The sequence below is a fragment of the Cebus imitator genome, unplaced genomic scaffold (genome assembly GCF_001604975.1).
Source record: "Cebus imitator isolate Cc_AM_T3 unplaced genomic scaffold, Cebus_imitator-1.0 Scaffold341, whole genome shotgun sequence".
NCBI classification, from domain to species: domain Eukaryota; kingdom Metazoa; phylum Chordata; class Mammalia; order Primates; family Cebidae; genus Cebus; species Cebus imitator.
In genome coordinates, this window is record NW_016107656.1 from 842,034 (window position 1) to 868,680 (window position 26,647).

General features: G+C 41.5%; 1 protein-coding gene across 1 annotated transcript in view; it reads right to left on the reverse strand.

The window, feature by feature from the left end:
* The window catches only part of UST (uronyl 2-sulfotransferase), a 324,841-nt gene that overhangs the window by 56,794 nt on the left and 241,400 nt on the right, over positions 1–26,647 (reverse strand). The window contains exons 6-7 of the mRNA XM_017505760.2: positions 3,116–3,213; positions 951–1,108 (exon numbers count right to left, since the gene is read on the reverse strand). Coding sequence (XP_017361249.1) covers positions 951–1,108; positions 3,116–3,213 — 256 coding nt within the window. The remainder of the gene's footprint in view (positions 1–950; positions 1,109–3,115; positions 3,214–26,647) is intronic.

The window sequence follows — 26,647 nt, forward strand, 5'->3', positions numbered from 1 at the left end:
AGGCACCCACCACCCCACCTGGCTAATTTTTGTATTTTTAGTAGAGACAGGGTTTCGCCATGTTGACCAGGCTGGTCTCGAATTCCCGACCTCAGGTGATCCACCTGTCTCGGTCTCCCAAAGTGCTGGGATTACAGGCATGAGCCACCCCGCCGGGCCTATCTACTGCTTATTTTTACAGGGAAAAATGCCTTCTTCCATCTCAGGACAACAAAAGACAAAATAATAAAGAGGTCACTGAATGTGTATGCAAGGCTTGTTGTCACAGCAGTACATTAAGAAGAATAGGAAAAAACAAACCATGTTGTTTGTCTTTCTCTTTGGATAAAATAACAATGAGAAAAATAAATGACGGATTTCTGAAAGTAATTATATTTGTGATGATACCACAGGCAGCCCTTGGAGTTGCTTTGCCACATTCTATTTCTTACTGCTATTTGGGGAACTGCTATATGGTTTGTTAGGATAAAATCATAATTGTATCTTCAATTTGCTGCTCTATCTATTCCACTGTCAGGATTTGGTACACTAGAGTGCTTTTATCAAATGGAAGTTGGGCCAGAGAGAATGCATCACAAGGATGGCACTTTCCCACTCATGCGTGTTTCCATCAGTGGAGTCCAGGTGGGCACCCACGGATTCATCTGCACACACCCCAGCAACATGTTCAAGAAAAGGCTCATGGAGAATGTTGCCAATTTCAGTTTCCATGGGGAGAAATGGAGCCATTAAGCCTTTGGAACGTGGTGATTTTATGTTTGAACATAAAGCTCAAGATTTTGGAATCCGCATCTCCTGGTTGTCACTTTCCTTTGCAAGCCCAGGGAACTAACTGCCTTTCAGCATCAGAAAAGACTGTTTCACTCCTTTACTTCCTCAGGTCTTTTCAAGGAGAGCAACCCTGGACACAGACCTTTCACGGAGAAAAGCTTGCTTACAAATGGAGTTACCTGGGTCTTTGTAGATACTGAGCACACCCTTGAAGTAATGAGGTAAAAATCTTTCCAGTAAAAGCAGCACATCTTCCAACTCTTCAAGAATCCCCACGAGCAGGAAGTTTTCATTCACGTTCAGCTTTGCTCTTTCAAGGGCCCACTCACCAGGCTCCCTTTATGGATATAAAAATTATTTTAAAATCAGAGAATCATATTTGAAATGCAACAACAAGATGCTGAAAGTTTATCCCCTCTACCTCCCACCTTCAGTTGCATAAGTCCAAATCCTGTTTCCCTCAAGGACCAGCCCAGATGGAGCCCCCTCCGGAGCCTCCCCAGTCCTTCCAGCCGGTGTCCTGCCCTGCTCATGGTTCCTTCTCTGTCACTTTCATCTGTGTTTCACATCAAGCCCAAGGCCATGAATTTAGAGATCTTGCCTAAGTATTGTGGAAGAAGGAATGCAGGTACAGGCTGTCAGGTCCTGACAAATACTGATTAAGGGGTGAGTAGAATGGCTTTTTAATAGGAGGACCAAAATGAACCAATTAAATGAATTAAGAGGTTTTGAAATACGAAACATACTGACACAGTATTTATGTAGAAATCAAAAGAGGCGTCAGGTCGTGCCTGTTAATCCTCCTATTCTTTGGAAGAGTTAAAGAGAAATGTTTGGATTTTTGTTTCGTTTTATTTTGTTTGTTTAGATTGCAGAAGGAAACAGCCTAGTCTCATTTGTAGATCAGATCTCTGAACTGAAACTTAGGTGAGTCAGAAAAGCCCAGGAGTGGGGGGCTCCAGGCCTGGCTGCCATTTATCATCTGGGGGAATTGGGTGAGTCAAGGTTCTCTTTTGAAAAATGGTAATAATAACCATTACCTAGTTCAAACCATTGTTGTAAAGATTGTACAAGGTGACATGAAGAAAGAGTTATAAAAATCATTGTGTGTGTATCAAGGTACAGCATCATGAGTCACCTCTCCAAGATTAGGAAATTTAAACATCTAAAAAATACTACACAATTTAAAAAGCACTTTAGGGAGTTCAAATCATGTTTCTTGTTATAAAGACAGTCATTGTGATCAGCAAGTGAATCATCTCAGTACCGGAAGCACTAAATGTTAACCAGGAGGTATTTATTATTGAGGCAGGGGTCAGGGGCAGGGGAGAGGCCACCTGGACTCAGGGAGCTTAGGATGAAGTCAAAAACGAACACTCCTAGCCCTGCAATTTGGACCATAAGCAAACTCTTTTGTTACAGCGAATGAAACAAGACAGGAATAACAACAATACGCCTAACACCAAAGCAGAGATCACTGCATGAGCGAAAACAGTACAATGCATGCGTTGCCAACATAGAAGTAGCAGTTATCGTTTGGCCTCTTCAGAAACACAAGGACCCTCCAGTTAATGTTTCCTTTGGGGAAGAATGTCACTTCTGGTAGCAGGGTTGATTTCCTACCAAGCAAAGATAATGCTTCATGGTTGCTGTCATTTCTTCTCCAGGCTACATTTGTCTAGTACAGTGGATTTCAACTATACTTACACCAGAAGCATCTGGGGAGGCAGCTGCACATGAGACTATGATTGGGTGGGGGTTCTTCACAAGCAAGCAGGGGTTCTGATGCAGGGCCTGAGCAGACCACACCCTAGAGGTCCTGCCTATCTGAGTAAGTCACTTTCTAAAAGTCGTGACTTCAAGTAAGGTTGATGAGTGATCACTACAAAACACTTTCTTCTCTGCCTACGAAGTATATCTACTACAGGATTGTGGGCATGGGCTTCCAGTGTCTCAGACCCAATAAGACATGCCACTAGGGCAGGTTGTTGGTTAGGTCAGTCACTGTAGAGGAGCAGGCTGGGTGTTTGCTCCTGGTCTTCATGATCACATGGGCTGAGTAGCAACAAGTATGTTTTAGGTATAAACAAGGGTTTGGTTCCAGTTACAAAGCTTTACATGGTCGTCCCATGAGGCCTCTGTTAGACCCTGATTTTTAAGTTTCATTATTTATAGGACATGTGGAGTCTCAAATGTTATCTTTAAAGATGAATAGTAAATAGGAACCGAATTCCAGGAGGTTGAGAGACTAGGGATACAAAAGATTCCCACCGGGCACCAGGCTGGTGGGGTTCCTGCCCTTGTTGTGCGCATGTGCATGCCATAAGCCTGCTTTAGCCCTTACCTGCATCTAGGATGCTGTCCACAAAAGTACGGGATGATGTAAAATAACCTGGGGTTGGAACACTCGGGATAGTTTTCAAGAATACACTCATTGATATCCTAGAAGAGAAAATACAGCAGTCAAATGTCTTGTAGTCTCTGCAAGGCTCTATCAAATGCCACACAGTTTAAGTAAAATTCATGATTGAATTACATGGGCAAGCCTTGAGAAGATGGAGAGAATTCATAGATTTCATGAGAAAACTTCCTTTTTGCCTCCAGCATCTGGCTCCACTGGCCAGGCACACATAGGGCTGGGCCATTGTAGAGAGTGCATGCTCTGTTGAGTAAACTGTATCTCTGCACTTCCTGGTGGCTCCAAGTCTTAAGCTTGGTCACAGGCCTTGGGAGAGCAGTTGTGCCCACTGTGCTTTGTGGTGGCCCCAGTAGTTGCCAGCAAATGAGTAGGCATGCAGTTGGCAATTCACAAATGTTTGTTGCATGAATTGGGTGTTTCTCTGCGTATCCACACATCCAACAATTAAGTACCTACAATAGTCTCGTAAGGGTTTGTACATTTTAGAGGGGCTGTAAAATCATTTCTAACATTACATTAGCTTAAAAAGTAGTGGGATGTTTCTATATAGATACCTCACTTTCAAAGGCAACAATTGTGATTTCCAGGTTTTCCATTTCTCTTACATGAGGTTGGACATGGTGTTTCTGAGGGCATTACAAGAGCTTGAAATGGCTTGGTGGGGAAAAGAAGAAGGGCTCAAAATCGACTTTTATCAAAGTAGACTACATTAGACAGTATAAATAAGACATGCCTGGTTCTCAGGTATTCCTAAGGAGAAAAGATAACTCCATCTACAAATAAACCAAACAGCTGTAGGATGTTTTTCCAGAGACAATATTGGCAAGGCAGATTAAGAGTGGACATAACTCCCAAACATGGTTGATGAAATTTATGAGTCGGTAGAAGCTACCGTACCTGATATACAGGTGTAGGTGTAGGCATTTAGGTGTGGGTGTTTGGCTATTAACAATTTTTTAGTTCAAGTTGGGAATGAGAGAAATATAATTTACACTTTTTCTTAAAAACAATAATCCTTTCATACTTCTTCAGTTTATATATCAGTTAAGTAAATTACACAATTACAATAACAAATTCAATGGAAATAAACAGAATCTGCAAAAACACAATTGAGAGTACTCAAGCACTTGAGTTTACCATGAGGAGCAGAGGTGCAGTTCCCAGAGAGGAACATGTGAGAAGTGAACAGGGGACTACATCAGTCCGTTCGGCCATGTAGTTAGGGGAAGGTGATTAGCAGCATCTCACTGTGTATGAAAACACATTAAAAATGCATGACACTAGTCCCAAAATACCTTTCTAGGAAGAGTTTGACACTGAAAGACGTATGTGTGTATATACATGGGGACATTCATTGCTGCAATGAATTTATTTATTACAACAAAATATGGCAGAACTTAAATGTTCATGAATGGGGGATTGGTTTTAAGAGAAATTATGGTACAGTCACACAATGTAATACTGGATACTTGGAAAGAATAAGGAGGATCTATGTGTGCTATCCTGAAAAGTCTTTGATAAATTTTCAAGTGAATAAAGTTGACCATAGGACAATATGAACATGTAGGACAATATGAAAATAAACACGCTTACATAAACACAAAAGCATCTGGAAGCGGACATAGCACATGATTGAAAGCAGTTATTTCTGGTAGTTAGCATAAAGGAAGATGAGAATACACTGAATTGTTCTTTATTCTTCGCTTGAAGTGTTAGCTTTTATTACAATGTATGCATCTTACATTTATTGTGAGAAAACCGTACAGAGATTTACACACTGTGAAACAAACCAAAGCTTGTGTAGGCGGGTGCGTGGGCTTTGCCTTGAGGATGCTCTGAGCCCCATGCCCCCCTCACGTTTGAGGGTGTCCTCTGGTAGTTGGCCTATCCCAAGGACCTGAGCCTTTAGTCCGAGGGACCCAGTCACCTGGTGGCCTCCCTCTGCAGCAGTGGCAACAGGGAGGGGGCCAGGAGCTGGGTGAGAAGCAGTGTTCATCTGCTGAGGTTGAGATTTCACAAAGAAGGACAGAGTAAAGCGATGGGGGGCTCCCAAAGAGCTGTCACCTACACAGTCAGCCCCCCAGAGTCCTGCATTAACAGGAGGGGTGGGGCCACAGAGACTGCTAGAGCCTCCTACGGGGACTCTCATGGCACCTGTTGCTTCTCCAGAGTTGCCCTTGAGCAAGTACGTGTGCACTTGTTTTAGGTTGTAGGTCCCTCAGAGCACAGACTGTTCACAGCATCCCTAGTGCTCAACATCCTGCCTGAACAAAGCAGGAATGCAATAGATACTGAATGAATGAGTGAATAAATGGCAGAAGGAGAGAGACAAGACACACAGCTCCAGAGCAAGAAAGGAAGCAGATACTTCTTCCATTTGCTGACCCTGCCAGGTTTTTGTTTTCAGCAACCTTGGGCTCACAGGAGTAGACAGAGGGCATCAGCTGGTTGGTGAGGGGAGGGCGGAGGAGGCGCCGGGGCCTAAGAAGGCCACTTCCCTATTGGAATCCACAAATAACCTCAAGAGGTCAATTTATGGGAAGACATAAATTCCTAGTTTTAAAAGTGCAGTTAACAATTCTTTTCTTAGACCAAGGCGCATCCTGGGGGATTTCAAAGAGCTCCATTTGAGCCCATTAGGTTGATGAATGGTGTTCATCACAACCCATCTAAGGCGACGCTATAGGAGGATATAAATAAAGATGACTGGACCGGAAGATCCAGAGGAAGCGGAAATGAGCTGAGAAGCCCCAGACGTCGAGCTGCCAGCTGCTTGGCCACAACCACAGTAAATGGGGATGCTGCTGCCTGGCAGCCTGAGGACCAGGGGTCTGCAGGAAACTGCTGCTGGCACCTCCCACCAAGTCCACTCTTAGCAGAACCGAGACCTTCAGTGAGCGACATTTCAGCCTCCTGGGAAAATGAACGGGACCAGTGGGCTGCACTTACAGTGGCCTGTTCTGACGGGTCTCCCGGGACCATTTGGTAGCCCTGGTGTTCATGATTTATCTTTGGTGTAAGGTTTAATATCCTGCTTTGTTTTACAATCACCTTTTAATACCAAAGTTCTCTTAGCACATATATTTTCTAAATGATTATGGAACTTCATCTTTTCCTTCCATGTAGTGCTTCTAGGGTAAGATTCCTTTTTTAAAAAAAGAAAAAAAACCATTTAATGTGGATTTCAAACTCTTGTCTAAGATTGCCACCGCACTGATGACTTGAGGCAAGCCAGCTTGCTTGCCAGCACTTGATCTATGACGTGCTCGCCTGGTTCCTCGGTCTTGGCACACACCATGGGCACCCCTGCAGTGCCCTTCCCTGCCAACTCTAGCCCTCTTTATCATGGGGTCTTAACGTGAGACCCCACACTGCTCAGGATTTTGCATTATTAGGGAAATGAGATCGTCTCTCTGAGTAAGCATTCCAGGTAACTATGAGAATCCTTTTTATTGCCAACACTATACAAAAATTAATCCATTTGTGTTGTAATGTATTCTAAACTGTACCACTTTAGAAAGCATAAGTTTTCCTCCCTCTAGGTTTTCTTCATGGGTTCGTCTTCTTCCATTCTGATCTTTTTTTTTTTTTTTTTTTTTTTTTTTTTTTTTTGAGACGGAGTTTCGCTCTTGTTACCCAGGCTGGAGTGCAATGGCGCGATCTCGGCTCACCGCAACCTCCGCCTCCTGGGTTCAGGCAATTCTCCTGCCTCCGCCTCCTGAGTAGCTGGGACTACAGACATGCGCCACCATGCCCAGCTAATTTTTTGTATTTTTAGTAGAGACGGGGTTTCACCATGTTGACCAGGATGGTCTCGATCTCTTGACCTCGTGATCCACCCGCCTCGGCCTCCCAAAGTGCTGGGATTACAGGCTTGAGCCACCGCGCCCGGCCTTCCATTCTGATCTTACAGGAAATTCATCCTTTATTCATTTGCTCCTGTAATGCTTCCACCAGATTGATGGTGACGGGTGACACTCGCCCTGAGTCTAAAGGGCCAGCTGGGCTCAGAGAAAACCCGAGTCACTGCCTCCAGCTCGGGTGAGTCCTTCCTGAGGCCTCTCTCACCCTCACTCCCACAGCCCCTCTTCACCCCCACAGGATGCTGACTGCAGTTTCCCAGCGAGCAGCTGGCTCTTCCTTCCACCTCTCTGCCTTGCCACTGTGCAGCCTCCAGAGTTGCCCCAGTCGCTGATCTGAAATGCAAATCCATCCATTGCACTTCCTTGCTCTCTTTGGAGGACTCTTATTGACAATGCAACAGGGATTACAATCAGGGCACCTGATACAAATGGTGAATTCCCTGGCGGGACTTCCAGGGCATTTGATATGCAGGGCCAGGAATCTGCATTTGAAAGGAGGACCTCCAGGGACTCTGAGAGGATGGTCACTCTTCAGGAGCTGTCTGTGTGTTACATAATTCATCCCATGCCTTTGCTCTTCCTCTCCCTTGCCCCTCCCTCCTCACCTGGTCTCAATAGCAGACCCAGGTTTCTGCCCGGGAGAGTTAGCACACTCCAGTCCACCTGAACTAGCATTCACTGGGGTCCAGGAAAAGGAGGCAGATGTGGCCATGGGCTTCCTTCCATGCTGGCCATTCACTGCCCACCACATCTGGCAGGTGGGGTCCCTGGGACAAGGGCTCAGGTGTCCCACATCGCATACTCTCTCCACTGTTGGCTGGAACTCAAATGTCTCTAGGTGTGGGGTCTGTCTGGAACCTCATCTGTAGGCTGGGACCTGGCACTCTAAGCTAGCTTTAGTCCTTAGGGATAGATCTGCTCCCAACATTCCCTACCAGTGGCCAGGATTCTTTTAGAAGTGGACAGATTTCCTCCTGCTGCCCATGAAAGGACTTCCAAGCTGGACGGAGTGCCACCTGGCATCCCGAAATAACCTTCCCACCCACCTTGCAGGGGCTCCTCTGTGCATCAGCAATTGCTTCACCCACACTAGGGCTCGCTCTAGAGATCAGACGCTGCTCTGGAGGCCTGGACACCTCCCACTCGCTCCCTGCCAGCCAATTTTCACAGCCCTGTCTCCTCCTCCTCACTCTGCATTGCCAGGCCCACAGGCCTCTCGCCTGCTTCTGCCTCAGACATAAAACTGCTCATTTATTTCTCTGTAGATCAAGAACTGCTTCCTCTCTTGGATTTCTAGTTTTAATTTTAGAAAGGGTAGAAGGAAGACAATCCCAGGTGGAGTTAATTTTATCACAAAAGGTGAACTTTGGGACGATCCACATGTTATTTATTCTTTTATAAGACAGCACCTTGTCTAAAAGACGCTGAAGTGAAAAAAGGCTTATTGGTGTTTTTACACAGCTCCATGCTTGAAACATGATCAGTTTTGTCCATATGGCCCATGGCTTTCAAAGACAGGATTTCTGGCTGCTTTCAATAGCAGAATCCTTAAGAGGCCATATGCAAAGTTCCCTGAATGAGGAAAAATAAATTGGATGCTGGTCTCAGCTCTATGACCAATTAGCTGGGTGTCCTCAGCTAAAACATGCAATCTCTGAGTTTCCGTAAGCTACATAATCTCAGTCTGTGGAACTGCAGATGGGTGTACCTGGTTCCCTAAATAACCAATTTTTTTTTTTTTTTTTTTGAGATAGAGTTTTGCTCTTGTTGCCCAGGCTGGAGTGATGGAGCAATCTTGGCTCACTGCAACCTCCACCTCCCGGGTTCAAGAGATTTTTCTGCCTCAGTCTCCAGAGTAGCTGGGATTACAGGTGCCTGCCACCATGCCTGGCTAATTTTTTTTGTATTTTTAGCAGAGACGAACTCGAACTCCTAGCCTCAGCCTCCCAAAGTGCTGAGGCTACAGACATGAGCCATTATGCCTGACAATTCCCAACTTTTAAGACTAAAAATTTTAAGTTTTTTAATCTTGAGATCTAGAAAAAGTGGTTATTTCTTAGATTCCAAAACTTATGAGTTAATACAAGGCTTTTACTCTGCATTTATCATTTAAACTTTTTCACCTTTCACGAATGGCAGAGAGAGAAAAGCACCAAGGTTGGTATCAGACAAACTTCAGTTCGAATCTTGGCTGTACCTCTTGTGAGTTGTGTAGTCTTTGGCAAATGCTCACTTTTCAAAAGCTCAACTTCTTCATCTGTAAAATGAGGACAATAGTAGTTGCCTCATAGGCCTTTTACTAAGATTAGAAATCATGTATGCTAGTTATTTTACCTGCCACTCACCTGTTAAGATTGTGCCATCTTTATTATACCTTTAGCATTTCAATTCCCCTTTCCTTAATCTTATATTTAAAAACACAATTCCTGGCCAGGTGCAATGGCTCACGCCTGTAATCCCAACACTTTGGGAGGCCGAGGCAGGTGGATCACCTGAGATCAGAAGTTCAAGATCAGCCTGGCAACATGGTGAAACCCCATCTCTACCAAAAATACAAAAAATTAGCTGGGTGTGGTGACAGGCACCTGTTATCCCAGTTACTTGGGAGGCGAGGCAGGAGAACCGCTTGAACCCAGGAGGCGGAGGTTGCAGTGAGCCAAGATCGCGCCACTGGCCTCCAGCCTGGGCAACGAGCAAAACTCCGTCTCAAAACAAAACAAAACAAAACACCCACACAATTCCTGGTGATTCCGATAGTTTTTTTTCTTTTTTTAAAAATAGTGACTCTGGCTCACTCACAGAGAAAACAGAGAAGAAGAAAAATATGGAAACATGTAATGTGCTATCTGTTAAGTCAAAACAACAATAGAATTTAATGGAAACACAAACACTGTTATGCAAAATATACCACCCGTGGAACTTTGGATTTCTTATAGTTCATCTTTCTCTGCACATGACACAATGTAACACAATGATATAAAAAGCTCTTTTTCAACGTGGATTTAAAATTGATTTTGGAACCAGTCTTCACACACTAAGAATATGGGTAATATGGAAAAGGACGGTTTCTTATGCTGGCTGTGTTAGAAGTGGGAGAGGTAAAAATGACTGTCATTCACCATTGAGGCAGAGTAACCCAAATCCTTGACCCATAAGTGGACCACGGTAATCAGAGTACAAGTTTAACGGGCTAAATGAGTTGGATGTGGTCTAAGCTAACTTTTATTGCCTCACACACTCTTTGTTGTAAGCCTTTTTCAAGCCTTGTAAAAAATTTTAAGCCAGAACCAGAGGAGTCAAACAAGACTTTTTAGTGAGGCTTAATGGATTTGAAAGTGGCAGATGGCCAGATATCATCATTCTCCCATTCCATGATCATGTCTGGTGTGAATCACTGATGACACACTCCAGCTGAGATGGGAAGTGTCCTTCAGAATTCCTCTCAATACAGCCATCCAGGAAGCACGAGCATCAGGCAGAGAAGCACTTTGCTCTCCCTGCTGTAAGCACAGTATGCAATGTTGGATGTTTAATATCTGTAGCATCTACTGTGGTGGCTTTGTGGTCCTTTATACTACTTCTGAGTTTATGGCTATATGTCTGAGGGCAGGATAGCAGATAAAGAATTTCAGGATAAGTGAGACATCATGCTACATTGACTTTATTTCACTTTTTTTATGTGACTTCAGTAAAGCTTTAATAAACTAGCTTTAAAATTTTGGGGAAAATAAAAATAGAAATGTCTTTTTTGTTTGTTTTTTGAGACAGTCTTGCTCTGTCACCTCGGCTGGAGTGCAGTGGCGCCATCTCAGTTCACTGTAACCTCTGCCTCCTGGGTTCAAGCAATTCTCCTGCTTCAGCCTCCTGAATAGCTACAACTACAGGCATGTGCCTCCCACACCTGACTAATTTTTGTATTTTTAGTAGAGACAGAGTTTTGTCATGTTAGCCAGGGTGCTCTCAAGCTTCTGACCTCAGGTGATCCATCCACCTTGGCCTCCCCTCAAAATAGAAATGTCTTTGGAATTGTCAGAATACATTTTTTTGGAGGGCAGATCTATCACCTCAAGCATTTATTATTTGTGTTACAAACAATCCAATTATATACTTTTAATTATTTTTAAATGGACAATTAAATTACCTTTTTTTTTTTTTGAGACGGCATTTCGCTCTTGTTACCCAGGCTGGAGTGCAATGGCGCGATCTCGGCTCACCGCAACCTCCGCGTCCTGGGTTCAGGCAATTCTCCTGCCTCAGCCTCCTGAGTAGCTGGGATTACAGGCACGCGCCACCATGCCCAGCTGCTTTTTGTATTTTTAGTAGAGACGGGGTTTCACCATGTTGACCAGGATGGTCTCGATCTCTTGACCTCGTGATCCACCCGCCTCGGCCTCCCAAAGTACTGGGATTACAGGCGCGAACCACCGCGCCCAGCCATTAAATGACTTTTGAACATAGTCACACCGTTGTACTAGCAAATACTAGGTCTTAGTCATTGCGCCCAGCTATGTATTTGTACCCCGTAACCCTCCCCACTTCTCCCTCATCCCCCCATTTCCCTTCCCGGTCTCTGGCAACCAATCTTCTACTCTCTATCTCCCTGAGTTCAATTACCTTAATTTTTAGCGCCCACAAATAAATAAGAACATGCAAAGTCTGTTTTTCTGTGCTTGGCTTATTTCGTTTAACTTTAATGATCTCCAGTTCCATCCAACATGACTTCCATGTTGTTGCAAATGACATGATCTCATGCATTTTTATGTTAACATATCTACATTTATTTTGGCGAATATCCTTACTCATTGGGGACACTAGTCCAAAGGAGCTCTTAAATTCTGAAACTGAAACACTTACGGACACAAGAGACTAAACATCTTTTTAAGTCATTTGAATTCTAAGAGTGTGCATTTCCAGTTTCTATTGCATTGAACTAAAGACAAAGAAATAGTCACAGTTTTATGCTGAAATGTTCCATTATAAGATGAGGACCAATCTAGTATCCAGCTCAGTTTTCATTAGATTTTGGAGGCTCCTTTCAATGAACTACAGCAAAGTTTACTAAGCATTTGAGATGACTGTGGGCAGGACCCTGTGCAAGCTGTCAGTGCCTTTCCCCCAGAAATATCCCTGCACTTCTTCTGGTTAACACAGTGTCACTAAAACAAGGAACCACGGTCTTTGAGGTTCAAGTGGTTTTGATGCTTTTCAGAGATGGGGAGCCCACAACTATAGTGGTTTCATAGAGAGTTTAGAAAACATGGGGCGCCTAACCAAATAAAAATAACACATCCCCATGGAGTCGAACTGGCTAATAGACAAACTGGTTGCTTTTATTTCTATAGCAAAATATTTATCACAGTTATATTTAAAAGATCAAAAATATAACCAATTCAATTATAGAGGTTAGGGAAATTGTAGTACATGTCATTGTAAATAATTGCAGGCATTTAAAATGTTTAAAAAGAATATGTAACCATAGGAAAAATGCTTATCTGAGAAAGTCAGGATAAAATTTTATATATAATATGACTACAACTCTATTGGGTTTTTTTTTTAAAAAATGTATATTTTAAATATAAATGGGAAGAAAATAAATTTAAAAAAAAGTTTTAAATGATTGGGTCTGTGATGGTAGAATTAAGGATTTTCCTCTTTTTCTTTTTTAGTTTTAAAATCTTATTTGATATATATGTGCTATTGAAAAAAAATTCAAAAATGTTTGTCAAAGTAATATGTACATGTCAAGAAAAAAAAAGAAAAAATGTTATAAAGAAAAGCAACTGTCCCTTGTTCTGTGCCTCTCTGCCTCTCAGTTGCGTCTCTCAGAGGTAAGAACCCGCTTTAACTGGATTCCACTTGTTTTACTTTCTCATTTTGCTCGAGTAACTCCCCAAGTAACTTTTTGCTTTGCTGTTTTCTAGCTTACCAGGAATTTGTTCTAATAATGGTCTTAATATTTTGCAGGTGATATGTGTGTGTGTTGTATGTATGTGTGTGTGTTTTAACATCAGAGGAGAGTGTGTGCTCATGATTTTCTGAAATCTCATTATGGTAAACCTAGCATTGTGCTGAACACCTTGCAGGCCCTTTTAATCTGGGGCCTCATGTCTTTCAGGCTTAAGATATTGTGTGTGTGTGTGTGTGTGTGTGTGTGTGTGTGTGTGCGCGCGTGTGTTTAAATAATTTTCCCTCCTTTGTTTTCTGCATTCTTTAATTCTAGATTTCCTTGTAATTGGCTTTTGAGCCTTGAATGATCTTTTATAATTGTTACTCTTTCATCTTTTCTTGCTCTTTTTGCTTTTCTTCTAAGAGATTTTTTTGATCTTCCATGTCCCTCCATTGAATTTTTGATCATGACAATCATATTTTAATATCTAAGAATTCTTTATTGATGCATGCTGATTTCCTTCTTATAGCATCCTGCTCTATGGATGTAACATTTCCTCCAATCTCTCTGAGGAAACTAAGTAAAGCTCACTCTTAAAGCTTTCTTCTTTTTCCTAAAATCTGTCTCCCTTAGGATTACTGTTTCCGTTTGCTTATTTTAGCCTCTGTCTTTTAAGGTGCAGTCTTTCTTCAAATAGCTATGGCTGTTTACTTGTCCATTCATATTTAATGATGAGTCAGTAAAAACTGATGGAGAGCTGTGCTGACATTGGCAGAGTTTATCAATCAGTGGGCATCACCAGCCTGCTGGTGATTATTTAATGGCCAGATTGGAAGGTCTTTTCCCTGGAGACATTCAAATATTTTGGGAAAGAATCAATTTTTCACCCAGTAGACAGCTGCTGGGTGCTGGGCTTTCCCAGGTAGGGATGAAATAAAGGGATCCTCTTCCATACAGACAGCTCCAGTCCATCCTTCTGCGGTCAGTCTCTTGCTTTATCCATTGTCCTTGGCATTTCCAAATAAGCCTGGAGTCTTATTCAGCTGTATTTTTTCCTCCAAAGTGCACTGGAGACTGGCTTCCTGGCCTGACTTTATCAGCTGTCAACATTGTATGCTTTCTCCCAGGTATTTGTTCAAGGGTTTCAACATTTCGTTCTTCTCATGTTATATGTCTGACCCTTTAAAATGTCCTTATCATCATCTTAAGGGGTACTGGGTGAGAATTAAATACTGCACTCCACTTGCCTTCTTACAGTGAAAACTGTTCTCAAGGGCTAGTTCCACTCACCTCAAGCACATACACCATGAATCATGTACAGATGGAGAAACTGAAATAAAATCAATGCAAAGGAAAACTTAATGGCAAACACCTAAGATCTCAGAAATACTGATTGCAAATCCCTGAAACTTCAAAATAGAATCTCATCTTTTGACTCAAACATTAATGCAACATTTTAAAATGTTAAAATATCTATAAATGTTAAAAATGCCCTATTTTTTGCAACATAAATTTCTGCCTCTCTGGGAGATTTCAATTTTTCTCCCTCAAGGCTATGGCAAATCGGCAGGAAAATCTCTCACTAAATAATTAGCTCCTGGACTGCACAGCAAGGCGCCATAACCAGCAGTAACAGTTGGTGGCTTACCAGCTGCTAAGTAAGGTAATTTCCTTACCCTAACCTTATGGCAGCAACACTGTATCTCTTAAAGAAGCCAGGAGGCAAATTTAGATAGAAGTTTCTGAGTATGAGCAACAGGGGAAGAAACAGACTAAATAAATAGATCTGGGCTCTCACTGCACCTTAAAAAGAAAAATGAAATACAAAAACGTAAGACAGCAAGAAGAAGCAACTGAAAAAACCTCTTGGTTTTTCAGGCTCCTCTGCTCCCTAGGGGTGGGGACAGATTGGATCTCTTTCTTACAGCCAAAAAAGCCCTTGTCTTAATGTTTGCCTGGAATGACATCTTGATCTCTTTTTGAAATGTTTTTAAAAAAGTAGTTGAATTCATGAGGTTAGCCATGATTTTGTGATAGAAGTCCAGTTAGGAGAAGTCATTCATTCATTCTCTCTATTGGAAGTTGAAGTTCCTAAAACCATTCAGAAAAACCCATCGAAAGGATTACTACAGACAGAAGACAATTAATGAGAGTAATATACCAAGACAGAGACGATGCTGACTCTGTGGTTATCGAAAGTGGGAAAGATGCAAAACGGAAGATCAGTTCAATATTTATGGCATAGAAATCAAAACCACAATGAGATACCATCTCATGCCAGTCAGAATGGCGATTATTAAAAAGTCAAGACACAACAGATGCGAGAAAGGCTATAGAGAAGTTGGAACACTTTTACACTGTTGGTGGGAATGTAAATTAGTTCAACCATTGTGGAAGACAGTGTGGTGATTCCTCAAGATCTAGAACCAGAAATACCATTTGACCCAGCAATCCCATTACTGGATATATATCCAAAGAAATATAAATCATTCTTCTATAAAGATATATGCATTGGGATGTTCACTGCAGCACTAATCACAATAGCAAAGACATAGAATCAGCTCAAATGCCCATCAATGATAGACTGGATAAAGAAAATATGGTACATAAACACCATGGAATACTATGCAGCCATAAAAAGGAATAAGATCATGTCCTTTGCAGGGACATGGACGGAGCTGGGAGCCACTATCATAATAGCAAACTAATGCAGGAACAGAAAACCAAACACTGCATGTTCTCACTTATAAGTGGGAGCTGAACAATGAGAACACGTGGACATAGGGAGGGGAACAACACACACTGAGGTATGTCAGTAGGGTTGGGGGAGGGAGAGCATCAGGATAAATAGCTAATGCATGTGGGGCTTAATACCTAGGTGATGGGTGCAGCAAACCACCATGGCACACATCAACCTATGTAACAAAACTGCACATTCTGCACATGTTTCCTGGAACTTAAAATTTTAAAAAATATCATGGCATAGGATGAGTGTAAGAAATGCTCCCTGTGAGTGGACTGCAGGTGGTGGTCCTGTCCGATTGTTTTCAGTTGGTTACAAAGATCTCTTTGGCCACAGTGGGGACCCTCCTTGAGGCAGCCCTCTTCAGTCTCTGCCCATGGTCAGGTTCAGCCAGGGAACTGAGCCAGGTGCAATGCTGTGAGGATCACAGCCACTCTCAGGTCTGCACCGCTCCCTCTTCCAATTGGCCACTGTCCTGGGTGTGACTGTGTTAGTGTGAACCCTGTCATTACTGCCTTCCCCCAGTCTCTTAAAGGCCTTTCATCGCCCGCAGTCATTCTTTTCTGATTCCCATCCATCAAACATGGCTCTCAGTTAGGTGTCTGGTGGAAACGATTTCATAAATTAATGCACACAGAAGAATAAATAAATAAGTTATCAAGCTCAATTTGCTTCCCAGAAATATTTGCATTTTAGTGGAAATCAGTCCTTTAATCCAAAGAAATGAGGTCTAATGGTGGTGGAGAGAGGGAGGGAGAGAAGAAGGAAGGGACTAACCTTTATTGAGTATCAATAATTTTATTCAGTAAAAGCTTCTGGAATGAATGAAACGTACACTGGAAACTTTGCTAATTCTCTCATTAAATGAGCAAAGTTTGGGCCCACTGTCAATTGGGTGAGATGTAGAGAGACTATTTTTAAATGGGGAATGTGGCAGCCGAGGATGCCACAAATCACACTCCTCAGGTTGCGTGCCCTTTGTCTTCTCAGAAGGCTCCCAGAGGTCACCTTAAACTTCCTGTCAGATCCTGAATTCTTCTCCAGCTTCTGGAGTCTTCTTTCCTCTACAGTCAGGGCCACTCAACCCTCTCCAATCCTATGGCTAATCCTGGGCCCAGGGGAGAGGGATATAGGAAGTTCCAGTAAAAGGAAACATCAACGTACACAGAGGGTCCATTGGGGAGGTGCTGGATGGGCAGGGCTCCAGGACCCCTTGCCCTACCCAAGCCAGAAGAGTTCTGCTTTGCCTAGGTTTACATATGGGCTTCTCTGTAAGCCTTCATTTGATATAAAGGTTCTAGATCTGAGAATCATTGCTCTAGGCCAGCATGCTGAGGCTCAAGACATCTGATCACCAGCCTGGGCAACAAAAATTTGTTTAAAAAGTCTACAAAAAAGTTAAAAATATCAGCTGGAGCTATAAAGGTACTTGCCTGTAGCCCCAGCTACTCAGGAGGCTGAGATGGGAGGATCACTTGACCCTGGAGGTTGAGGCTGCAGTGAGCTGTGATCATACCACTGCACTCCAGCTTGGGCAACAGAATGACACCGTGTCACACACACACACACACACACACACACACACACTCACACACACACACACACAGCACAGGATCAGCTAGCATGACCCTATTCCTGTGCCCTAGTTCTGCCCACTGCATTTCTTCCTTGTTTCTGAGTTTTGGGCCCACCTGATTCTCCATTTCTTAGCTGAAGCCATGTGTTTTGCTGCCTGTATCTCAGCCTCTGTCTTAGTAGCTTGCTCAGTACTCCGGTTCATTGAGATTCTGGAAGAGGGTGGTCTGATTTGCTTTCGCTAGGCACCACCTCCAGCGGAATAGAGTCTTGCTTGTGAACCTCAAGCCTGTCACCAGGCCCGGTTATGAGCATGAGCTTTCATGTTACCTACCCCTGGATTTGGGGCCTTTTCCTGGGATGCCATGGGCTCTTCAACATGTCATTGCTGCTTCAATTTGCCCACTGCCACTCTGTGTCCTGCCTATCTCAGTGTGGACATCTGGCTCTCACACTGCTCTCCACTTGTCTATACAAGCAGGTCCAGGAAGTCTGATCTCAATAACTGGGTCATGACTCCTGGCTCCCAAGATTAAAGAACACCTTGTGGAAAAAACAAAAATGTGAGAGAAACTTTTCCCTCTTCCTCTCCTCTCTGCAGTCCTGCTGTTGATAATTCTATTCCTCTGCCCGCCTTATCTTCAAAGAAAAGAGGAAGCCACCACATCCATGTTAACAAGGCGAAGAGTAGGTTTTTTGTGTGTACAATAGCATTAAATACTATGTTCTATTAAATACTGTATTTGTTACATTAAATACTATATTCAATAGCATTAACTATGATGATCTATTTTCTAAGTGCCAAAAATACCTTTTAAAACACGTGGCATCATTTATTAGAAAGAAATTTAAGTTGTTGTAATTCGGTCTATAGTGTCCTTATCAGGCATTTCCAGCAAAGCATGTCAATTCCTTGACTATTTTAGTTGCCATTATCTATTGGGAATGAATAGAGGCCCTGTGAAATCTATTAAATGCTGGGGACACCAGCCTGGCCTTTGGGAAGGCACACATGTGAGGTGCTGGGCTGGCTTCCCTAATTCCACTCTCTGAACCTTCTAAAAGCCACACCTGCAGATCCAATGCTCTTCCAGCCTCCAGGGCAGGAAGAGCTGCCAAATATGCAGAGTTTTGCCAGGTTGTGTGGTCATTCTATTAGGCGAATAAAAGTCTACAGATTTTAGTGCAAAACCACTGGGCCCAGCCCAGTTTTGTACAAACATTTTCAAAGGTAAAAGTGGAATACATTATCAGCCACTGTTCTCACCATGACAGTGTTTTTGGCTAAGGGTCATTTTCCTTCTGTCTATAATGTCTGAAACCTTAGCAGAAAGAATCTTTGTCTTTCAGCAGAGGTTAGCCCAAATGGGAATGACTTACAAAACCACTGGGGGCCCTAAATTTTTTTACCAAATTGGACATCAAAATGACCTTAAAATACTTTGGCACAAATTTTTGGGTGTAAATTTATATAATCATAAATTATAAGGACTGACTCCAGTGGTTAGTTGAAGAAATACTGAGGAAAACGAGATGGAAGAGAGCTATGATTATCTCTAACGCCATTGATTAGAAATGAAACACAAGGTAAACTTCACTTGGGATTCTAAGTTTAAGTTTTCAACTATACTCTTCAAATACAGTTTAAAGGGATCCTATACAGGCATAGTTCCATAGGCCATCGTTCTATCATGCCATGATATGGTCTACTGCAATTGTATTTCAGAGATTCTTAATTTAGTTCGAGATGATTCGCTCATTGTATGTAAACAGTTCAAGCTGGAATCTTCAACCAACAAATGCCAAGATTCTTCAATTACATTATGAATTAAGGGATCTACTAGACATAAGGCATCACAGTAAGCATTCTGACTTTAAGCAGCCAACAAATAATTGGATCGATTTTCCTTTATTTGTAGTTTATAATATGTAACTGTGCAAATACTTATATAGAATATCTTCTTGGTAGTTCTCCTTATTTTTATGATTTTTTAAAATTAGTGCCTTTGCCTTATATTAAAATGTGTCAATGGCTGGGTGCAGTGGCTCACACCTGTAATCCCAGCACTTTGGGAGGCCAAGGCAGGCGGATCACCTGAGGTCAGAAGTTTGAGACCAGCCTGACCAATATGGTGAAATCACATCTCCACTAAAAATACAAAAATTAGCTACGCATGGTGGTGTGCACCTGTAGTCCCAGCTACTCAGGAGACTGAGACAGGAGAATTATTTGAACTTCGGAGGCAGAGGTTGCAGTGAGCCGAGATCATGCCACTGTGCTCCAGCCTGAGTGACAGAGCAAGGCTCCGTCTCAAAAAAAGAAAAAAAGAAAACGTGTCATATTATTTTTCCTACACTAAATTTATTTAGTTTTTAACTAGTAACTCCCCCAATCTCATTATTTTCAGCCTCTACTTTCAATAAATGAGCCTCTCTATTTTTAATAATCATTTACTTTTATTGAGATTAAAATACTTAGATTTGTTTCTGCATCTTACTTTGTGTTTTTTAAAATTTGCTATTCTTTTTTTCCTTCATCTTTTTTCTCTTCATGTCTTCTGTTGGTTTAACAGAGTTTTAAATAATATTCCTTCCCTGTCCTCTACTGCTTTAGAATCTAAGGATTGCATTTTACCCTTACTTTTTTTTTTTTAATATTCTAAGTTTTTTTTTTTTTCCCAAACACATGGATGACTCTTACAGCTTAAAAAAATAAAAATAATAACAAAGTAGCTTAAGATACTTTCATTACTGAGAGAGTCTGAGGAAGGACACCAAATTTTAAAAATTCATTTGTAAATAGATGGTGAGAAAGATGAATAAGTGGAAAAATTTAAAAATGGAAAGATGAGTAAATGAAAAAAGATGAGTAAAATTTTTTAACATTCAAACTTGACTAATATTTTTCTAATTAGAAAAAAATGAAGTAATTTGGTTTTCTTATATTCCTCCAAATCTGAGAAGAATTTTAGCAACTTTAATTCTCCGTTAAACACCACTCACCTCCTCTTTTTAACGTTGCCTAATTATAATCTTTTTTTAACATATAAACAACTTTTAACACTTAATATTTAACTCATTTTACCAACATGCTTTAATCAACAGCTATGTTCACTGTTGCTTTTTATGCCCTTATTCCTTAATTTCCCCCATAATTCATCTTTTAATAATGCTTTTGGTGAAGTCAGTAAGTAGGAAACTCTCTGTGTCTGAAAAAGATCAGTGGAATGAGAGTTTGCTGGGTGTAAAATTCCAGGTTGACAATTATTTTCTCTCAATACTTTGAAGATATTACTGTAGTGTCATCTGATATCTATTGTTGCTGACAAGAAGTCTACTATGAGCATAATTATGGTTCCCTCATTGGTCATCTGCTTTACTTCCTTTTCATTGATAGCTTGCAGTTTCACCCTAAAATACTTGTGTGAATATTTAACTTTGTTTATTCTGTTCAGTAATCCCAGTGCACTTTTAGTATGAAAAATCACATCTCCAATTTTAGAATATTTTGTCCTTTAATTGCTTCAAATATTTCTTCCCTACCATTTTTCCATTCTCTTTTTTCTGGATCTTCTATTAGATGCCTATTGAAACTTTACAATATTTTTTCCATATCTTTTAACTGCTCTATCTCTCTATCTGTCTGTCTGCCTGTCTGTCTGTCTATCTGTCTGTCTATCTATGTCTTTCTAAATTGCACTCTTGGTGAATTCTTCTTGACTATTTTATAAATTCATTAATTTTCTCTTTAACTTTATTTAGTTTAGAGTTTAATTCATTTCTTAAATTTTTACTTCAATAGCCATATTTTTCATTTTACTTATTCTGAAGACATCCTCACATCCTCGTTTCACGTCTCTCTTATAATTTTCTGCTCTTTTAAAATGGAAGCTATTCACCCTTTTGTCTTTCCAAACATCCTAGGCACATTTATTTTAAAGACTTTGCCAGGTTGTTCCTTAAAGCCAGCTGGAGTGGATTCATATTCCAATACTAGATTGTGCTGCCTGCCTTTCTCGGTATTAGATTTTTTTCCCCATGTTCCTTAGAATATTTGGTCTGTAGGCTCATTTCGGGTGGAAAATTCACAATCTGCCTTCATCTCCTTCCTCTCTCTGCTACCTCTCTCCTCTCCCTGTCTCTCTTTCTTTCTTATTCTCACCCTCTGTCTTACCCTAGTGGTTTTGTGGCCACTACCATCTGGACTTCTGGATCCTCAGTCCAGAATCAGGTCTTATTTTTATTTCCCATTTTATGAGAGCGATGGGAATATCACACATTTGGTTAGAAAGGAGCAAATAGTTTGGTTCACTTCTTACTTGTGAGTTTGTGGTTTCATTTTTCCACCTCTTTACATCCTGAGGTTCCTATAAAGGCATAGTTCCAGGTAGAAGATGAGCAGTTGCAACATTTAACTTCCCTTACTTGAAAGTGAGGGGAAGTGTGGCTTCTCACCCCAGGCCTTGGTTCAAGGCACTAAGCCTGATCTGGCCCCATGTTAGCCAGGGCACTTCTAGTCTCCTTTACGCTGTCCTGTTCTTGTCTGCCACTACTGGATTCTGGACCAGAGCCCAGCTGGCCTGTGGATTCATCACTTCTCACCACTCTGGAATTCCTCCATACGTGAGGATGTTCTTATTTTATAATGAAACTGGTAAATCCTTTGAATGTCCTCTTTCTACATTTTATCAATCATTATAATATATTTGGAAATGAGGGAGTATGAATTCACTATACCATCTGGATTGGGAGCTGTGTGGGCTATTCATTCTTCTTTGCTACCGTGAGGTCTATCAGAAGAAACGCTGAGTGCAGAGGCACGGATAACCTGGGGCATAAGGAGTGAAACTTTCTAAGTCAGAAGAAAGAAGTTTGGGAAGATGTCAAGTATGTGCCAAAGCAAGGTCACATGCTTAGTGAAATGTAATCATTTTTGCTCTGTATGTCAGAGAGCAAAGGGCAATGCATAGTTTAAGTCAGACCTCAAACAGCATGATACCTGAGGGTTCTTCTTACAGACCCTGTAAGACATTATGTTACATCACAGCAGTGACTTTGTCTTAATGGTGTTGCTTTGAGTCTATTAATAGTGTTGTGTGTTGCCAAAAGTTCCAATATTTGAAGTATGCTGTGAATACAAAAAGTTAGTTTTTGTTCTGTATACTCTGTATTGAAATATATTCTAACCTAGAAGATTTGCCTCTCTGTATTATGGCACCTCTCCAGTGCCAGATAGGTATTCTATTATAGCTCCTAAAAGTTGTCTTCAAAGATAATGACATTTTTATTTGAATTACGCTATGCCTAGCAAATCACCATGGGAGTCTGGGTGTCTAATAAAAGGTTTCAGATGATACTACTGCTTTTCAATAAACAACATCATAAAAATCTCACCAGTAAAGTGAAGTCCGGAATACAAGTACTATTACATTTTAACAAACAGTAAGTGATCATGTAGATAAAGATAGATCATTGTTGATACTTTTGCTTACTTGATACCTACATGACTGAAATGACATTAAATGACCTTTCTTATAACAGGTGACTACTCCCTGCTGGAAAAGGTGCATTCCAGATGTGGGCTCCACTTAGAGGAATAATGACTGAGATTTTGGGTCTTGGTTATGATTCTCATCTCCACAGCCCAGAAGGAGCCACATGGCTGGATCTCCGCCACTGGACGACTGCTGTGAGTGCTGTCTTGGTTAACCAGGCATGCACCAGCCACCTGGGCTGCAGTGCTGTGCTGCTTGGTGTATTCAGACCAGCACACAGATGGCGGCAGCCTTAGCCTATAAGGGGCTGTGCTGATTATATTCTGAAGCATACAGTCAATGGGACTATTTATGCTTCTAATATTGACTCACCTTGAGATGCTGATGAAACTCTTAAAATAAGCAGGAGATCAGGTTTACAGAAGGGCCCACATCCCTATCCCCTACTCAGTCACATAAAAAATGGAGAGATTGCCATCGTGAGTTTTCTCTAGGAGAGGCAGTGTGATATCATATGAATGCGCTGCCAGTGCATCCAATGGGGGCTACAACTTTGCTATTCTCAAGCTTAAAGTAATCATGGAAATATATTTTAACGTTTTTGTGTTCTGCATGTAATACCAGAAGGAAAACGTGTAAGGCTGCAGATGTTGGTGAAAGTTGAATTGTGAGGTGGAGAGAGAAGAATCATTCACCTCAAATCTGTTCGTTTCACCTGTTATAAGAAGCCCATAGCAGAGTCCACGTCTCCAGAGTTTAGTACTTCCTGGAGGCAGTACTGAAAAGAAGGCTCAAGCTCAAACATCTTCCCAGCCAACGTGAAGCTTTGTGACAGTAAGAATGGCAGGAATTCCTGGGAAACTAAGAATGTTCTTTAAGGGTTTTTATACCATAAAAGTTATTTATGACCCCTTTGGGCTACACAAGTTTTGAAAAGCCACAGAAACTGTCTTAGCCTCAAAATTTTAATGATTTTGCCTTCTTAGCTGAAGAGGTTCAGAATTTCGTTTTCTTTCACATCCAATAGTCTAATTGTTTTGGCTTACGAACCCAAAACAAACCACAAAAGTCACACTTTCAACCTCTGGGTATCCAGGGAATAAACAGCATGTTTGTGGATTTTTTTAGGCCAGCCCACAGCTTCTCATTTCTGTGGCTCCACAATCCCAACTCAGAAGGTCACTAAGGACCCATAATTAGTTTAATAAAGAGAAGTAGAAACATAAAATAATTATTTTAAATTAACAGGGAATTTCAGTTTCTCAAGATTTAGTATCATGAATGACTAAGAATTGTCTGTGAAATGGAGCTTCACTGGACTATTCTTTTATGAATATTTAAATTTTTCTATAACATGTAAAAAGCAAACAAAAAATCCCAGAAAAAAAATAAATGACAGTGAGTGTAGTGTGTTTGCTAGTGTCTGTTCTTGTCTTTCAGAGGATATGAAGCAGGATTTATGTCGGTTCACCAAATGTATATATCCTAAAACATAGCTGCATAGAATAAAAATATTAGAGAACATTCTATAAGGAAGCCCAATTTTTTTCCTGCCTTTATTTTCCCTTTTTCTAATTCATTTTTTCATTCATTCATTCACTCACTCGTTCACTCATTCATTTTCCGTCTTTCTCACTACTTTAAAGCTTCTTGGACTGTTGATCTAGCGGGTCAGAGACCTTCACGAATCCTCAGACCTTTACAATTTTCCATCCTAAGTTTATTTAGAGATCTCATTTCTGACCCTTTCACTGGCTCTGCTCCCTGGATTGTTTCTCTTCTAGAATAAAAGATGATTACATGGAATCCAAGAAAAAAAAGCTACAAAATCAAGCCCCTTTATTATGCTGGTATTTGAGATTTCTCTTACAGCTTCCTTATAAATGTTTTCTAATATTTTTAGTATATGCACCTATGTTTTAGGATATAAACGTTTAGTGAACCAACATAAACCTCAGTTCATATCCTCTGAAGATGAGAACAGACACTTGGGGGCTCCAAAAGCAGGGAGGGAGGGGGCAAGGGTTACAAAGCTTCCTATTGGGTATTATGATCATTATCTGGTGACAAAATCAACAGAAGCTCAGACGTCATCATCATGCAACATACCCTTGCAACAAACCTGCACATATACAACCTGAATCTAAAGCTAAAATTCTAACTAAAAACACAAAAAATAAAGGCTGTTATAATAGCATTTTTCCTCTTATTACTCTTTTCTTTCTCTTATTGATGTTCCCTCTCCTTTTTAGGTTAAGGGCCGATGAATCAGATCAAGGCTCTATAAACAACAACAAAAAATTCAAGTCACTAGAATAACTTTTTGTAGCGTTTTAAATGTAAGTATTGAAATGAAGAACTATTAAAACAGAATTTCCCAGATCTATCTTTCCTCTAATTCTCCCAAGTTGAGAACTGAACCCAAAGAAAAGCAAATATACACGCAAGTTAAAATATATTAATTACTCTGATGATGAAGAGATCAATTCCACACACTAAGTGTAGAACTATGTTTATTATTTAGACACACAAGAGAAAGAATCTGTGGGAGGAAAAGCAGAGTCTTCCTGGTGAAAAACTGATTGAACAGGCTGGGCATGGTGGCTTGTGCCTATAATCCCAGAACTTTGGGAGGCCAGGGTGGGTGGATTACGTGAGGTCAGGAGTTCAAGACCAGCCTGGCCAACGTGGCAAAACCCTATCTCTATTAAAAATACAAAAATTAGCTGGGCGTGGTGGCAGGTGTCTGTGGTCCCAGCTACTCGAGAGGCTGAGGCACGAGAAATGCTTGAATCTGGGAGGTGGAGGCTGCAGTGAGCCAAGATGGTGCCACTGCACTCCAGCTTGAGCGACAGAGTGAGATCCTGTCTCAACAACAACAACAAAAACCCGATTAAATATTTGGGAGGGGGCTCTTTCTTTTCTCTGTCTTACCATGAATAGCTTCCAAAGCCACAGAGTAGAAGAACCAATTCTCTATACTGAGATAAACACTTTCAACACTCAAGGTAGAACACTCAATGAACGTTTGAGTGTTGATGCTAACACTCAAAGAGTAGCATCCTTCAGCGCTGCTCCTACTGGGTTCCCAACGTCTGCTGGGCACTGTGTTGTGTTCAGTCTGTCCCCACTCTGTCCCCCACCCCTTGCTGAACACACGCTGCAGACAAACAGCAAACAACAATGCCCACAGGTGCCTCCCAGGTCATGGAAATGCGTGAATAGGGCCATATGCCTGCAGACACTGAGGGGTGGAGAAATGCAGGGCAAGCTAGGAACACACATGCCCTATCTCCAGGGCCCAGATGCTGGCCAGCCCCAGCCAGTTTCTGCCACATAAAATTTGTCCCGGGGTTGACCAATATTCTCACCTCTCAAGAGAAGCCAGAATTTGGATTTGGGTCTTTGTGTGAAATCTCTTAATAATTAAATGTTGGTACGCAAACAAAAACAAAACCTGTAAGTGAAACAAAACACATTAGCAGGTCAAACGAGGCCCACGGGTGGCTGGTTTATGCCCTAGATTGTCTTTAATCATAGCCATTTCAAAATAAGATTTTATAATCTGCTGTACTATGTTTCTGACAAAAATAATTCTGGTAGGCTGGGCTCGACGGCTCACACCTGTAATCCCAGCACTTTGGGAGGCTGAGGCAGGTGGATCACTTGAGGACAGGAGCTCAAGACCAGCCTAGCCAACATGGTGAAAACCCATCTCTACTAAAAATACAAAAATTAGATGGGCGTGGTGGCATACGCTGGTAATCCCAGCTACCTAGGAGGCTGAGGCAGGAGAATCACTGGAACCTGGGAGGCAGAGGCTGCAGTGAGCCAAAATTGCACCACTGCACTCCAGCACTCTAGCCGGGGCAACATAGCAAGACTCCATCTCAA